This window comes from Pseudophryne corroboree, chromosome 7, assembly GCF_028390025.1.
Source record: "Pseudophryne corroboree isolate aPseCor3 chromosome 7, aPseCor3.hap2, whole genome shotgun sequence".
Taxonomy (NCBI): Eukaryota; Metazoa; Chordata; class Amphibia; order Anura; family Myobatrachidae; genus Pseudophryne; species Pseudophryne corroboree.
The window spans coordinates 331,802,640-331,819,723 of NC_086450.1; the positions used below are offsets into that span (position 1 = coordinate 331,802,640).

General features: G+C 43.8%; 1 protein-coding gene across 5 annotated transcripts in view; it reads right to left on the minus strand.

The window, feature by feature from the left end:
- SNX29 (sorting nexin 29) overlaps positions 1 to 17,084 on the minus strand; it is a 1,242,095-nt gene that overhangs the window by 595,055 nt on the left and 629,956 nt on the right. For all 5 annotated transcript variants that reach the window (XM_063934344.1, XM_063934341.1, XM_063934342.1 and 2 more), the window contains one exon: positions 14,175 to 14,291. In XM_063934344.1, the coding sequence (XP_063790414.1) occupies positions 14,175 to 14,291 (117 nt within the window). The remainder of the gene's footprint in view (positions 1 to 14,174; positions 14,292 to 17,084) is intronic.

Here is a 17,084-nt window from a genome sequence, read left to right on the forward strand (position 1 = left end):
GCCCCGCCCCCTCAGAGGCGGGCTTCTGTCCTGTTTCGGACTAAAAATGACGGGGGGGTTTACACATATACAGTCACAGACTGTATTATGTGTATTTTTATGCCAAAGGTATTTTTATTGCTGCCCAGGGCGCCCCCCTAGCGCCCTGCACCCTACAGTGACCGGAATGTGTGGTGTGCTGTGGGAGCAATGGCGCACAGCTGCGGTGCTGTGCACTACCTTAATGAAGACAGGAGTCTTCTGCCGCCGATTTCATCGCTTCTCTTCTGTCTTCTGGCTCTGCAAGGTGGACAGCGGCGCAGCTCCGGGAACGGACGATCGAGGTCAGGCCCTGTGTTCGAACCCTCTGGAGCTAATGGTGTCCAGTATCCTAAGAAGCACAAGCTAGCTGCAAGCAGGTAGGTTTGCTTCTCTCCCCTCAGTCCCACGTAGCAGTGAGTCTGTTGCCAGCAGATCTCACAGAAAATAAAAAACCTAACAAATACTTTCTTTCTAGCAAGCTCAGGAGAGCCCACTAGGAGCACCCAGCTCTGGCTGGGCACAGATTCTAACTGAGGTCTGGAGGAGGGGCATAGAGGGAGGAGCCAGTGCACACCAGATAGTACCTAATCTTTCTTTTAGAGTGCCCAGTCTCCTGCGGAGCCCGTCTATTCCCCATGGTCCTTACGGAGTTCCCAGCATCCACTAGGACGTCAGGCGTGTACACATGGTGAGATTTATCTGTCCAATCTGTCTGGTGAGAACAAAAATCTGGCAATGGATGAGAGCAAATGACAATCAACTATTTTCTCCCAAACACTGGAAAATGGATTAAAACTATTGATTTAACACATTTTTCCAAACAAACTCATTTAACCTATTTGTTTGAACAACCATTGTCTATTTTCCAGTGGTTGGGAGCAAATGGTCTATTGTCATTTGCTCTCATCCATTACCAGATTTTTGTTCTCACCAGACAGATTGGACAGATAAATCTCACCATGTGTACACAAAGTCTGCGCTTGCTAATTTGGGCCTAGGTATATTTACTTTTTCCTTCCCCCAACCATTACTAAATTTACATACTTGTAACCTGTTAAGAAATAATAATAATAATACTACTACAGGTTGAGTATCCCATATCCAAATATTCCGAAATACGGAATATTCCGAAATACAGACTTTTTTGAGAGAGAATGAGATAGTGAAACCTTTGTTTTTTGATGGCTCAATGTACACAAACTTTGTTTAATGCACAAATGTATTAAAAATATTGTATTAAATGACCTTCAGGCTGTGTGTATAAGGTGTATATGAAACATAAATGCATTCTGTGCTTAGATTTAGGTCCCATCACCATGATATCTCATTATGCTATGCAATTATTCCAAAATACGGAAAAATCCCATATCCAAAATACCTCTGGTCCCAAGCATTTTGGATAAGGGATACTCAACCTGTAGTAGTTTAAAATTAAAAAAGAAACTCTCCTGAACAGATTCCTAAAGCAATAATTCAAAAGGTAACCGGTATTCTGATTTTAAGCGTCAAAATCTTGTCTTCCCTCCTATAACTCCCTTCCACACCCCACTTCATACTTTGATATCCTTTTTCTCATTTGTCTGTGAGGCTGGTTGAGAGATGGATGCTAATAGCACCACCCCTACATCATTGTACACAGTGGCTGTGCAAAATTATGCAATGCCGCACATGTCTTAAAAGATGACCACTGCCAGTTTCTCTGATCTGCTATTGTGTCCGAAGACGCAGCATCAGATCAACTGCATGAATATTGAACATCTGAGTAACCATCAGGTTACTAAAGATGTCCAGCAAAATCATGCTGCTGAGGCCAGTGAAGCTGCATCCAAAAACGCAACCATTGGTTTTGGCACGCCCAGAAAATATGGGCCAACGCGCCCTGTTGGCGTCACCAGCAGCATTAATGACATTTGGGGCACTGCAACGGATATTGCAGGACATGGGCAGTAAGGATAGTGTAATGGTTAGCCACCGTCAAATTATATGATCTGCGTACACGCAGTGCGTGTTACAGTTGACGAATCTTCTTTACGAAGGGTCCAAGGTCTCTGAAGATGTTCTAGGCACTGACCATTTCACACCCCAGGTTTAAACTCGTACAACTCACCAGCAGGTCTTCTTGACTATAATAACTGCTTTTGGAATAAGGCTTGATGTGCCTACCGGTACTGGTGGTAGTACGAGCTTAACCTCGGAGTGACCTGAGTCAATGCCATTAGAACAAAAGGGCCCAAAGAAGAGAGGAGCTGCTCAAAGACAAAAAGCAAGAGAAAGAGAGTGGCACTATAGTGTCACGGAAAAAATGGGAGATTCAAAGAAGTAAAGACTAGAGTGTGAGGTCGAGGACAAGACAGGAGTAACAAGGTCTAAAAAGCAATGGAGATATGAGAGCGTACAACAGGAGGAGCTCAGAACCAGCAGGTAGAATTACTGGAAATGGTGGCACAGAAGAAAGAGAGCACAGAAAACCACAAAACACTACTATAAATTGTCAGGAGGTAGAATTAGCAAAGATAGTAAACAATCAACGTAACAGGTTGTGCAACTGGCACGGGGCTGGACACAGGAACTCCGCAGGAGACGTTAGTAAGGAAACCAGGCAGAGAAATCCACAAGCTAGAACCAGAACCAACTGACAAGGGCTCCCGCTGCAGTCAGGAACTATGACCAGCAAGGAATGAGAGGCAGACACTGGCTATAAAGGGAGCAGGAGCCAATAAAAGACTGAGCCCAGCCAAGCCTCCCTTAATTGATTATTCTGTGCAGCTGTCCTGCTGCATGTTCCACTTGTCCGTCTACCCTGTAACCCCAACCGCCACAATGGCTCAGCGTCCAGTTGCCATTAAGCCAGCGGCCGGGGAGCAGAAGTTCGGAAGAGTCCGGTCACTTAGCAACGAACGGACGCGGCGGAAATTACAGGCCGTGGTGGCTCATGACAGTGCGGCTCCTGCACATTCACAGATCATTAAACATCAGAGATTTACATCAATATCGGATTGACGTAAATCTCTGAATTAGGCCCTGTGTCCTTTCTTCACTTTTTCCTTTCAATCTCTGCTGTTCCCTTACAATCCCTCCACTTTAATTTTGGACCTAATTTGCATGTTGTTTACCAGGATTTACATGGCTTTCTGTAATTCAGCCACTTAAAACAAATATAAAGTATCTCGTTTCAATTCTATTTTCCTAGCATGAAAGATGGGTAATAAATGATAACTACTGTGGCTTATGTTTTGTTATTATGTTTACTTCTCCAGTGAAATGCATAAATGTAATAAAACAGATTGAGTACAAACCCAGCTATTAGCAGACGACAGCCAGGCTACACTAGGACTGATATGCGATGGAGACCTAATCCTGAGCAATCCCATCATCTAGGGCTGGTATGAGCTGGATGTAACGGTAGCCATAATGTCAACTACTATTAAATCGTGCTGCACTAAACTTTTTGGAAATTGTTCTCTCCATAAAATATTCTAAAAAGAACATCTTCAGTTCCTGAAATGTTGTTCCCACTGTATAATATGTTCCCATGGTATAACACGTAAACATCACCACGGCTGCTCGCTCTCTTTATTTTCTTCACTGTGAGAAACAATTGGACTTTTAAAAAATGCAGAAGTACTGTGTGTTTATCTCACAGTTATATGGAAAACTCTGCAATCTGCCCATAAGGATGATGGATAATGCTCTCACTAAAGAAGTAAGCAAGCAATAACTGAACTCGGGAAGGAAATCGATATCAGAAAATGCCGAATAACTTTCACATGCCGCCAATCTACTTGGATTTATTTGTAATCTACAGAGAACACATTCAACTTTTATGACTCAAATTGCTGAATATTTAAATGTTACATTATATATCAGACAGGGAAAGCCGTCAAGAAACCCAAGCAGGATTTAGATGTAGGAAATATTTCCAAACATCACATTTATCTTGATCACGTTTAGTGCAGTAATATATACAGGGGCATTATACTCTCAATAAAAATAAAAAAAGTCACTAAAATATTTAGTTTTTGCTGTACTGTAAGACACCATAAAAAATGAATGTTATTAATAACAAAATCAGCAGTATAAGTCACATAAGGATGTGCTGATTTTCTCCCCAGTGTCTTATTGTTTTGTATGCACTAAGGACATAAGACCGGATTCAGAGGTGAGCCCAATGCTCTAGTTCATGCAGTTGAGTCATTTTTATTGTACTGCACATGTTACTGCTGAACTGTGCACACGCAGCAACTGATTAGCGAAGGTGGACGCAGTGAAGATTCATTCACAAAGTGAGTGTCATGTAGTGAGCGCTTGTGGCCATTATGGGGGGTGGCTTGTCAAGCGCAGACATGTCGTGACCTATTTGGGGCGGGTGTCTGAGCCTGCTACTGTAATTGCCGTTCGCATTTGTAAAAGCTCTGGAGTCTTACTTGCAACGGACATTGTGACCTACCATATTATGCATGCATTCATCTATCGCAAACTATAGTGCTGTACCTTAAAAAATACTTTAAAAAAAATAGGATTTTAATTACCTATCGGTAAATCCTTTTCTCGTAGTCCATAGGGGATACTGGGAATCCATTTAGTACCATGGGGTATAGACAGGTCCACCAGGAGCCATGGGCACTTTAAGAAATTGATAGTGTGCACTGGCTCCTCCCTCTATGCCCCTCCTCCCAGACACAGTCTAGGAAACTGTGCCAGAGGAGACGGACATACTTTGAGAGAAGGATAGATAAGGAAAGTGGTGAGATTACGAACCAGCACACAAAGAACAAGAGGAAAGCCATGCTAACCAAACTTGAAACAGGAACAGCAACAGCTGAACAAACCAGAGTACTTAAACAAGTAACAGTGCAGGAAGAACATAGCACCGGGCGGGCGCCCAGTATCCCCTACGGATTCCGAGAAAAGGATTTACCAGTAGGTAATTAAAATCCTATTTTCTCTTACGTCCTAGGGGATACTGGGAATCTTTTTAGTACCATGGGGAAGTACCAAAGCTCCCAAACTGGATGGGAGAGTGCTGAGGTTCCTGCCGAACAGATTGACCAAACTGAAGGTCCTCAGAGGCCAAAGTATCGAACTTGTAAAAACTTATCAAACTTGTTCGAACCTGACCAAGCAGCTGCTCGAAAGAGCTGTAAAGCTGAGACACCCCAGGCTGCCGTCCAAGAAGAACTCACCGACTTAGTAGAGTAGGCCTGTACAGATTTTGGAACCGGCAAGACTGCCGTGGAATAAGCATGCTGGGTAGAGAGCCTGATCCAGCGTGCAATGGACTGCTTTGAAGCAGGACACCCAATTTTATTGGGATCATAGAGAACGAACAGCGAGTCCGATTTCCTGTGACGAGCTGTTCTCTTTACATACACCTTCAAAGCTCTCACAACATCCAAAGACTTTGAAGTAGCAGAGGTTTCCGTAACAACCGGAACCACAATAGGTTGTGGATGTGAAAAGCAGACACCACCTTAGGAAGAAATTGCTGACGAGTTCTGAGTTCAGCTCTGTCCTCATGGAAAATTAAGTAGGGGCTCTTGCGAGACAACGCCCCCAGCTTCGACACACGTCTTGCTGAAGCCAAGGCCAACAGTGTGACAGTCTTCCACGTAAGATACTTTACGTTAACCTCCTGTAAAGGTTCAAACCAGTCCGATTGGAGGAACTGCAGCACCAAATTGAGATCCCAAGGTGCCGTGGGATGCACAAAGGGAGGTTGGACGTGCAGAACACCTTTCAAGAATGTCTAGACCTCAGTGAGAGAAGCCAATTGTTTCTGAAAGAAAATAGACAAGACCGAAATCTGGACTTTTGTGGAGCCACAGCCACTCCTGACTGCAGGAAAAGCAGGAAACGTCCCAGATGAAATTCCACCAAAGAATATTGTATGCTCTCACACCAAGAGACATATTTCCTTGTATCATAGTCGGGATGACCTTGTCAGTAATCCCTCTCCTGGCTAGAATCAGCCGTTCAATGTCCATGCCGTTAAACATAGCCGCGGTAAGTCTTGATAGACAAACGGGCCCTGTTGCAGAAGATCCTCCCGATGAGGTAGAGGCCACGGATCTTCGAGCAGCATCTCGAGAAGATCCGCATACCAGGCCCTTCGTGGCCAGTCCGGAGCAATGAGGATTGCTTGAACTGTTCCCCTTTTTATTCTTTTTGGAATTCTTGGGATTAGAGGAAGTGGAGGAAACACGTACACCAGCTGGTAGACTCACGGAGTCGTCAGAGCATCCACCGCCACTGCTTGTGGGTCCCTCGACCTGGAACAATACCGCTTGAGCTTCTTGTTGAGTCGAGAGGCCATCATGTCGATTTGTGGATATCCCCACCGATGTGTCAACCACCAGAACTCTGGGTGAAGGCCACACTCCCCCGGGTGCAGGTCGTGTCTGCAGAGGAATTCTGCTTCCCAGTTATCTACTCTCGGAATGAAGACCACCGACAACGCCGCAGCGTGTTTTTCCGCCCAGAGGATAATTCTTGACACTTCTGACATTGCTGCTCTGTTTTTTGTTCTGCCCTGTCGGTTTATGTACGTTACCGCTGTCACATTGTCCGACTGGACTTGAATGGCCTGATTCCGAAGTAGAGATGAGTCCTGCAGAAGGGCGTTGTAGATAGCCACTAGTTCCAGGATGTTTACTGGAAGGATGACTTCCTGACTTGACCATCTTCCCTGAAACTGCACCCCCTGGGTGACTGCTCCCCAACCTCTGAGGCTTACGTCTGTGGTTAGCAGAATCCAATTTGAACCCCGAACCTCTGACCCTCGACGAAGTGAGAAGTCTGTAGCCACCACAGAAGGGAGATCCTGGCTCTTGGCGACAGACGGATCCTCTGGTGCATGTGAAGATGTGATCCGGACCATTTGTCCAAAAGATCTAGTTGGAAGGGCCTCGCATGAAACCTTTCCGTACTGAAGCGCCTCATAAGAGGCCAACATTTTCCCCAGAAGGCAAATGTACAGATGCACCGAGATTCGGGTTGGCTTCAGGATAGCCCAAACATAGTAACATAGTAACTAAGGTTCAAAAAAGACAATTGTCCATCGCGTTCAACCTATTTGTGTTCTCCTATGCAGTCTTATTATAGGACTAGTTATTTTTATGTTAGGACTAGTTAAATTAGCTATAATGCGTGCCTACGCACCATAACTTTTTCCAATAGGAATTTATCTAACCCATTCTTAAAGGTGTTGACTGAGTCCGCAGTTACTACTCCAAACACGTATTGTCCTTACTGTGAAAAAACCTTTTCGCCTCAATGTGCGGAAAATCCTCTCCTCTAACCTAAGCGAGTGACCATGTGTCCTCTGTTCTGATCTTAATGAAAACAGGTCCCTCCCAAGCTCTGTTTATTGACCCCTTATATATTTGTAGATGTTGATCATGTCCCTTCTTAGTCTCTTTTCCAATGTAAACATGCCTAGCCTTGTAAGCCTTTCCTCGTATTCCAGCGTCTCCATGACCTTGATTAATTTGGTCTCCTGCCTCTGAACCTTTTCTAGCTCCAGGATATCCTTTTTGTAATATGGTGCCCAAAATTGCACACAGTATTAAAGATGAGGCCTCACTAGTGATTTATATAATGGGAGTATAATGCTCTCGTCCCTTGCATCAATTCCCCGTTTAATGCATGCTAATATCTTATTAGCCTTCTTTGCTGCACTCCTACTTTGGGTACTGCTGCTTAATTTGTTATCTATGTGAACCCGTAAGTCTTTTTCCAGTAAAGAATCCCCTAACATTACCCCATTTAGTATGTAGGTGTTATTTTTGGTCTTGCCCCTATAGTGCATTACCTTACACTTGTCTGTGTTGCATCTCATTCTCCATTTTGCTGCCCATGCTTCCAGTTTAGTTAAGTCATTCTGAAGAGACTCAGCATCCCCCTCCGTATTTATAACCTTACACAATTTGGTATCGTCTGCGAAAATTGATACCATCCTCTCTAGACCTACTGTTAGGTCGTTGATGGAAATGTTGAACAAAAGTGGTCCAAGTACAGACCCTTGTGGCACACCACTTAGTACTGTAGTCCAATTTGAAAATGATCCATTGACCACAATGCACTACTCTCTATTATCTAACCAATTACTGACCCAAGTGCATATTATGCTCCCTAGCCCTATTTCTTGTACCTTGTAGATAAGACGCATGTGTGGTACAGTGTCAAAAGCTTTGGCAAAGTCTAAAAAGATTATATCCACCTCCTTACCCTGATCCAGGTTCGCACTTACTGTTTCATAAAAGCCAAGTAAGTTGGTCTGACATGATTTGAACTTCACAAATCCATGTTAGTTCCTTTTAATGACCTTAATTGCTTCAAGGAACTTTTGAATAATGTCCCTTAGAATACCTTCCAATACTTTCCCCACTATAGATGTAAGACTAACTGGTCTTTAATTACCTGGTTCAGCTTTGCTCCTCTTTTTAAATATCGGCACTACATCTGCTATACGCTAGTCTTTGGGAATCATACCTGATTTAACTGAATCCATGAAGATCAAAAATAGAGGTCTTGCTAGTTCAGCATGCAGCTCCATAAGAACCCTCGGGTGAATTCCATCGGGACCAGGTGACTTATTAATCTTTAACTTTTTTAATCGGTCACCGACTACCTCCTCACATAAATAAGCATTTAGCAGTGGGACATTATCTTTGTTGAGATTTTGTGTTAGACCCAGCATTTGGTCCTCTCTGGTAAATACCGTTGAAAAAAACTTGTTTAGTTTGTTTGCTATGTCATTATTTTTTATTAAGACTCCCCTCTTGTCCTTTAAAGGGCCTATACTCTCCTTCTTTAGTCTCTTGCTGTACTTAAATTTTTTTTGGGGGGATTCGCTTTGCTTTCCTTTGCTACTAGTTTTTCAGTTTCTACTTTAGCCACTCTTATTCCTTTTTTTGCATATGTTGTTACAGTCCTTATAGTGCTGAAATGACTCCGCATCCCCCTCAGATTTGTATTTTTTAAATGCTCGTTTTTTGTCCATTAATTCCTTTATATTATTGTTAAACCACATTGGTTTGGGATTTTTATTCCTTTTTTTGTTGCTGGTGGGAATAAATTTATGAGTATTATTATGTAGCATTTTTCCTTGAAACAGAATTTCCCATTCAATGTCTCTTAATGATTCCTTCATCATGTCAAAGTTGGCTTTGCTAAAGTTTAGAGTCCTAGTTGAGCCAGTATAGGACTGCTTATGAAAACTGATATTGAATGTGACCATATTGTGGTCGCTGTTACCTATGGACTCTCCTACTTCATTATTTGATACCAATTCCCCATTGTTAGTTAATACCAGGTCTAAGATTGCATTGTACCTAGTTGGTTCCTCAATTAATTGAACTAAGTAATCATCATTTAGCGTGTTTAAAAACATATTGCCCCTAGCAGTATCACATGAATTGATTTTCCAGTTTATCTCGGGATAGTTCAAGTCTCCCATCACTACTATGTCTCCTACTCCTGCTGCTCTTTCAATTTAATTCAGTAACAATTTCTCATCAGACACATTAATACCAGGCGGCCTGTAGCATAACCCCAATAATAATTTCATTATTCCTTTACCCCCGCATGCAATTTCTACCGATAACGTCTCAATAGTATTTACAGTCCCTTCTTGAATATCTTCCCGTATAACAGGTTTTAGAAATGGCTTTACGTAAAGAAATACCCCTCCACCCCATTTATTTAGTCTGTCTCTCCTGTACAGCGTGTAACCCTCTAGATCAGTGGTTCTCAAACTCGGTCCTCGGGGGCCCACACAGTGCATGTTTTGCAGGTAACCCAGCGGGTGCACAGGTGTATTAATCACTCACTGACATTTTTGAAAAGATCCACAGGTGGAGCTAATTATGTCACTTGTGATTCTGTGAGGAGTCCTGGAAAACGGGGACTGTTTAGGGTCCTGTGGACTGAGTTTGAGAACCTGTGCTCTAGATTGACTGTTCAATCGTGAGATTCGTCCCACCACATTTCAGTAATGCCTATAATATCATATTCCCTGCTTGCTGTGAGGATTTCTATTTCTCCCTTTTTACCTGTAAGGCTACTAGCATTTACATACATACAATTGAGATATGTATTTCTCCTTATGGTAGGGCCATCATAATTATTATGCTGTAAAGATGACCCGTTATCGTCGTTGGATTTTTATTCTAAAACCCTTTTTAGTTCCCATATTACTACCCTTGCCATCTGCTCTATTCCTCCCTCCTACTCCTCGCCCGTTTTGTTCACTAACGCCACCCCTGCTATTCTTACTGAATGACCCGTAATTTCTTGCTAAACCCTCCCCCCAGGCACCTAGTTTAAAATCTCCTCCAACCTTCTAACCATCCTTCCCCCCAGCACCGCTGCCCCCTCCTCATTCAGGTGCATAGACAGGATTACCATGGCCTTTTCCAAGAGAAGAAACACTCACCTAGACTCTGTGTCCAGTATCATTCCCAGGAAAGGAAGCCTCTATGTCGGTTCCAGGTAAGATTTTGGTAGGTTCAGAATCCACCCATGATCCAGGAGTAGTCTGGTTGAGAGGCCAATGCTGTCCAAAAACCGCTCCCTGGACGGTGCCTTTATCAGAAGATCATCCAGGTATGGAATTATGTTCACTCCCTGTTTGCAGAGTAGAAACATCATCTCTGCCATCACTTTGGTGAACACTCTCGGTGCTGTGGACAGACCAAATGGAACTGCTAGTGACAGTCCTGCAGTCAAATCGTAGATAAGCCTGATGAGTCGGCCAGATCGGAATGTGAAGGGACGCATCGTTGATATCAAGAGACACTAGGAATTCTCCCTCCTCCAGACCTGAAATCACCGCTCTCAGAGACTCCATCTTGAAGCTGAACACTCGTAATTATGGGTTCAATGACTTGAGGTTCAGAATCTGTCTCACCGAACCATCCGGTTTCGGTACAACAAACAAGTTGGAATAGTACCCCTTGTTTTGCAGATGAAGTGGAACTGGGACAATGAGCTGGGTCTGCACCAATTTTTGAATGGCATTCTGTAAAGTTATACTTGCCTCTTGTGAAATTGGTAAGACTGATATGAAGAATCTGTGACGTGGGAGCTCCTGGAACTCCAGTCTGTAGCCCTGGGAAATAAGATCTATGACCCATGGATCCTGGCACGATTTTGTCCAGATGTGACTGAAGAATTTTAGCCGGGCTCCCACCTGCCAATCTTCCAGGCATCTCGGTCTACCATCATGCTGAAGGTTTTGAGGAGGCAGAGCTTGAGCCCTGTTCCTGTGAGCCAGCAGTTGCTGGTTTGCATGGTTTACCTCTTGCACCTCTGGTGGCGGTAGAAGGACCTTTGGGCTTGCCCCTAAACTTGGCAGTCCAAAAGGACTATAAATTGGGTCCTGAGTAGGCCTTCCTAGCTGGGGGAGCTGCAGAAGGTATGTGGACTTACCTGCAGTAGCTTTGGAGATGTATTTGTTTAGTTCATCTCCAAATAAGGCTTCGCCTGTGAAAGGTGGGCTTTCCACACCTTTCCTGGAGTCCGCATCCGCTGTCCATTGATGTAGCTATAGACCCCTGCATGCAGACACTGCCATAGCTGTAGTGGATGCATTAAGCACGCCTATGCTAAAGTGGGTCTCTGGGCTAAAGATTTGAGCGTAGTCTCAATCTTGAGGTCATCTTTCAGGGAGGCGACACCCGGGACAGGCAATACAATTTTCCGTGAGAGCCTGGATTCTGATGCACCCACTATATCTGGATTTTCCCATTTTTTCCTATCCTTAGGAGGAAAACGAAAGGATGATAATAACAGTTTAGGGATCTGTAATTTCCTATCAGGATTAACCCATGGTTCTACAAACAGGGTATTTAATTCCTTTGACACAGGAAAAGTGGCTGAGGATTTCTTTTTTCATATTAAAATAAGATTCCTCACTCTCCTCTGTCACCTTATCAGGGATATTCAAAACTTCTCTGATAGCTTCTATGAGAGCCTCTATTCCCTGCGACAAAGTACCCTCCCCCCACCTCTGAGTCCACCTCACCCTCCTTGATGTCTGACCCTTCATCATCCGAGTCAGACTGCAGGATATATGGGCCAAAGTAAGTTTTTGCGGACAAATGGCAGGGGACTGAGATGCTGGTTTGGGTCCTGAGTCTCTTTTCATAAACTCAGTCATCGATTGTCTTAAGTATTGTGTCTCTTTGTCATTCCGAGATAACTTAGTAGAGATTGTGGAAATCATTCCCCTAGTGGAGTCCAGCCATGCTGGTTCTGCCCCACTAGCCTGGGAAGGGACACTACATTAAGTACACACTAGTGAACCCCCTGGAGAAGAGGAACACTGTGCTTTACATGAAACACACTCTTTGCCTGACATAATGTATAGTGACAACACACACACAGGAAAAGGTTAAATGCACAATTAACCTACAAAGAGCCCTTCCAGGGAGACAAAGAGGGAGTATGTTACCAGCACACGGCGCCCTTAACGCCAATGCCAAGCTTAGCCGGGTCGCAGACTAAGTACCTAGATTAGGGACTTAGTACACTAACAATCGCTGCCCCTCTGCTATGACCCCCTGGTACTGCTGAGGTAGTCTGGAGTCTCTCCGGAGGAGCTGCGCGTACCTGTCAGTCAGCGTCTGTGTCAGCTGCAGAGGGAAAATGGCACTGGTGAGCTGCTGGATCCGCTCATAGTGAAGCCCCACCCCTTAAATGGCGCGTGGTCTTTCCGCACTTTTTTATACTGGCTGTATGTGTCTTGTGCATAAAATGGAGACAGACTCCTTTTATGGCTATGTTGTCAGTCTGGGAACTGTGTCCGCTGTTCAGCGCCTGTGTCCGTACACAGCAGGAGATGCAGTCCACCCTGTTTAGAAGTCGTACTACTCCGTACCCTCATGCTGCCATAATGGCCGGTGTCCCGTTAACCGGGACGCTGGCTTAGTACTCACCACTCTTCATTCTTCTGGCTCTGGTAGGGGTAGCTGCGTGCTGCGGGAATGTATGCTCGCCGTGGTGGGGCTTGCGAATAGTTCCCTCAGGAGCTAGTGTCCTGTCAGCGGGGAACGGGACCATTAACCATGAGGTTGGGCCGTTCCCCTCCCCCGTAAGTCCCACTAAGCAGGCAGGCTGGTGCCATCCAGTCCTGCCTGAAAATAAAAAACACAGAAAATAAATGGAGAAAACTCTTCAGGAGCATCTAGAGACGTGACCGGCTCCTCCGGGCATATTTTCTAAACTGAGTCTGGTAGCAAGGGCATAGAGAGAGGAGCCAGCGCACACTATCAACTTCTTAAAGTGCCCATGGCTCCTAGTGGACCCATCTATACCCAATGGTACTAAATGGATTCCCAGTATCCCCTAGGATGTAAGAGAAACACTTCATCAAATAGCGATATATATTACATATCTACTGTAGTAAAGCACAGGCCCAGTAACACAATACACATACACTGTAATGGAGCACACACCTCCAGTAAATCAGCACACTTCTTTGGGCACAAATCACCTCTTATTCAGTGTGAATAAATTCTGATACACATCTTTGTACACAGTCACTTACATAGCCATCAGTGGGCTGGAAACCAGAAACCATTTTCTTGTAGCACACATCCTCTCAGGGCTGTAACTAGGGGTGTGCAAGCAGTACCGATGCACAGGGCCCTATGGACAGAACTAATGCTGCCCCATGGCACCTGCATGTGGCTTGCAGGGTGCCTGGAATAGCATCCTCCAGCCAGAAGCACTGCTGCAAAGCTACCGGAGCCTCCCTTCTCCCTGTGGAGTTGCCTGGAGCATCCTTAGGACACTCTGAGCAGTACTCCACTTCTATAGGTAGCAGTGATGTCATGGCATCATGGCTTTAGAGACATGGTCGGCACAGGGCAGCAGAGAGCCCTGTCCAGGCTTAGCACCCTCTTCATTCTTTTAACCAGCACTTACTCCATGGTAGACTAAGAGTGATGACATCATGTCTGTGTTGCGTTAGCATCCACCCAGTCCAGCCTTAGAGAGAATACTAGGCCCTGCCGGGAGTCAGAGATAACCACCATTTCAAGGAGAGGTGGCATGTATATGTACTCAGTGCCACATAATTAACATTGTGTCTCAACCTTAAAATTACACTCCATCTGCACGTACAGAAGAACAATATAAAGAATGCTTACCGGCCCTCTCAGATCTATAAGTTCTTGTCTCATCTGCGACACAAGTGTTTCTTTTGCGATTAGAGTACGGTGAAGCCTTTCGTTGAATTCCATCAGCTCTCCATGCATTTCAGCAACCTGTAAAATGAAAAACAAAAACAAAAAGAAAACAGTTTTATTATTATATATTTGGGCCCAGATTGAATAACTATTGCTGCAATAATCATTTACATTACAATAGGGAGCAAAATGCAAAGCAAACAATCTGCTGTCTATTCTTTTCAGCAAAAAACCCTGAAATAATAAAAACAGTTTTGGGAAGCATACTGACTGAACAGTGCTCGTTAAAAGCATGTATATTTACTTGTTTTCTATGAGCTTTTAAGTGACAACAGTTTCCAGAAATGAACATCAACGCTGAAAGTGGAGATCAATTACCTGATGCGCTACTGCAGTATTTCACATCACAGAACGTAACACTGTCACATTTCAGCTAAAATCACTTTTAATGAATGTCTTCATTGGGTGCTTTTGCGGAAAATCAATTTGTTATTACCAGTTCAGATTCTTTTTTTTTTCCCTTCCCCCGAAAAATAATACTCTTCATTGATTGTTTTTTAGAATGCTTATTGATTTTTATCACTACTCGCCACTTCACTGCTAACACTGTGATTACCACACCAACCTGTCTACCTGATAGATATGACATGGCTACAGGAAATTGTTAGCAGCTATTCCCTACAAAAAAATATCAAAGGGGTTACAGGGCAGTCCATTTTCTTGGATGGGTTATACCTGTTCAAAAAAATCTAAATATTTCAGAGGCTGACCCTTTTTCTATACACACAGGGCTTAATTCATGCTTATACGCAATGCTGATGTTCATGCAACTGAGCGATCATCGTAGACTGCACATGCGATATTGCTTGCAGTGAGAATGTAAACACAGACTGAGTGACTGGAAGCAGTAGGCTGTCACTGTGCTGTGTTCCAGACAGTCTGAAATAACAGCATAGCTAAGATGTTCAGTTTTTGGTTTTCCCTTGTAATACACCACAAATGGGAGAATTGTACAGTAGCTTGAGCACTGGTTCAATGATAGCCGGGTGACTGAAGATTCTTCTTGTAAGTAGTGTTGCTCTCAATCTGCTGTGTCTCTCCCTCCCAGCACCCATTCTGCAAGTTGCTGTTCCTTCCTGCTCCCAGCACACATTTTCCCAGGCTGATACTCTGTAATTAAACACTCCGCTATTTCAAATGTGACATAAATGGTCCAGGGACAGGTTAGGTTTGGGTGGGCTTTTAATAGTGAAGAAAAGCCCATTGGTCACTAAGTTATAGTGACCAATTAGCTTTTCTTCACTATTTAAAGCCCACCCAAACCTATCCTGTCCGTGGACCACTTGTAGTAGTCCAGGAAAATGTAAAAGTGGGCCTATTTAACACAACTGAAGTTTTTTTCCACATGGAGTATCTTTCCACTTAAGTGTATGGGCCTGCACAGAAGTAGGTACAGGCGATATCTGTAGAATCTCATCCACAAACACACCTGAAGAGGAGCATGCATTCCTCTAATGTAGTGAACTGGAAAAAATATTGTTTGATGATTTTTATATACAATTTTCATGAATCACTCAAAAATGAAAGTTCTTATAGCATGTGATCCCATAATAAAACTTTGTGGATCTATTAACAACAGTATGAACAATTTTTGAGGTTTTTTCTTTTTTTTTTAAATTAGATATTGGCTTTGTGAGAAAATCAAAATTAGCTTTTTGAAAATGTATGAATTTTTAATTTTTATAGAAACATACTGCTGTGTTATAAAAAGAGGTACAAAATGAGACCTTGTCCAACTCTCCAGTTCTTTAGGTGAGCTGCAAGTGCAATTCAAAAAAACGTTAATACTGTAGCAAATTTTTCATGAAAAAAAGGCAGCTTGAAAGGCATATAACTTCAAAACCATTAAACTATCAGCCTAAAATTTGGGGGTTTTCTTTACACACATGGCAACATTTATAATACCAAATTTAATTACAATCTGAAATTATCAGTCGGAAACCTGTGTTGATTTGGTGTGGACTAACCCAAAAAACTACACTTAGAATGGTACAATTTTTGGCACAATTGGTTTTTATATCATACTATACTTTAAATGGTGGGAAAATAGTGAATTAATTGTAAGCCTGTTGTGCAATGTATAGCACAAAAGTTATGACAAATAAAAGGGTGTAGTATGGTATGCTGGCGGCCGGGCTCCCGGCGACCAGCGCCGGGAGCCCGACCGCCGGCATACCGACAGCGTGGCGAGCGCAAATGAGCCCCTTGCGGGCACGGTGGCATTTATTCTCCCTCCAGGGGGGTCGTGGACCCCCATGAGGGAGAATATGTGTCGGTATGCCGGGTGTCGGGTTTCCGGCGCCGGTATACTGTGTGTCGGGATCCCGACATTCGGCATACTGAAGACCACCCAAATAAAATGATGCTTTTAAAAGCATGCATGGGGAAAAAAAATGCAAATTAGACATTGCTGTAAACCATTCTTACTTATGAATCTGTATAATAACTGCTACGATCAGGAGCGCATCAAGAGAAGATGTCCCTCCTTTCTAGCTGGCAGAGCAATAGACTCTGGGCACTAGGGCAACTAGGGTCAAAGGACTCCAGGAAAATGGTGCGGCAGGCATTTTCCTGGCGATTTTCCTACTGCGCATGTGCAAAATGCAGGGAAAATGGGCACCACGCTATTTTCCTGGTGGTTTCTTCAGTGCTGCCGCTGTTGAAGCAGGACTCTGGAGGGTAAGTATTGAAAAAACGGGTGCAGGATGTGCAGTGTGGGCCCCCCTGGACACTGCACCCATTATAGATACACCAGTGGCTACCATGCAGCAAGTTTCAATGTGCTTCTTAATCAGACTCAAATGCACACAA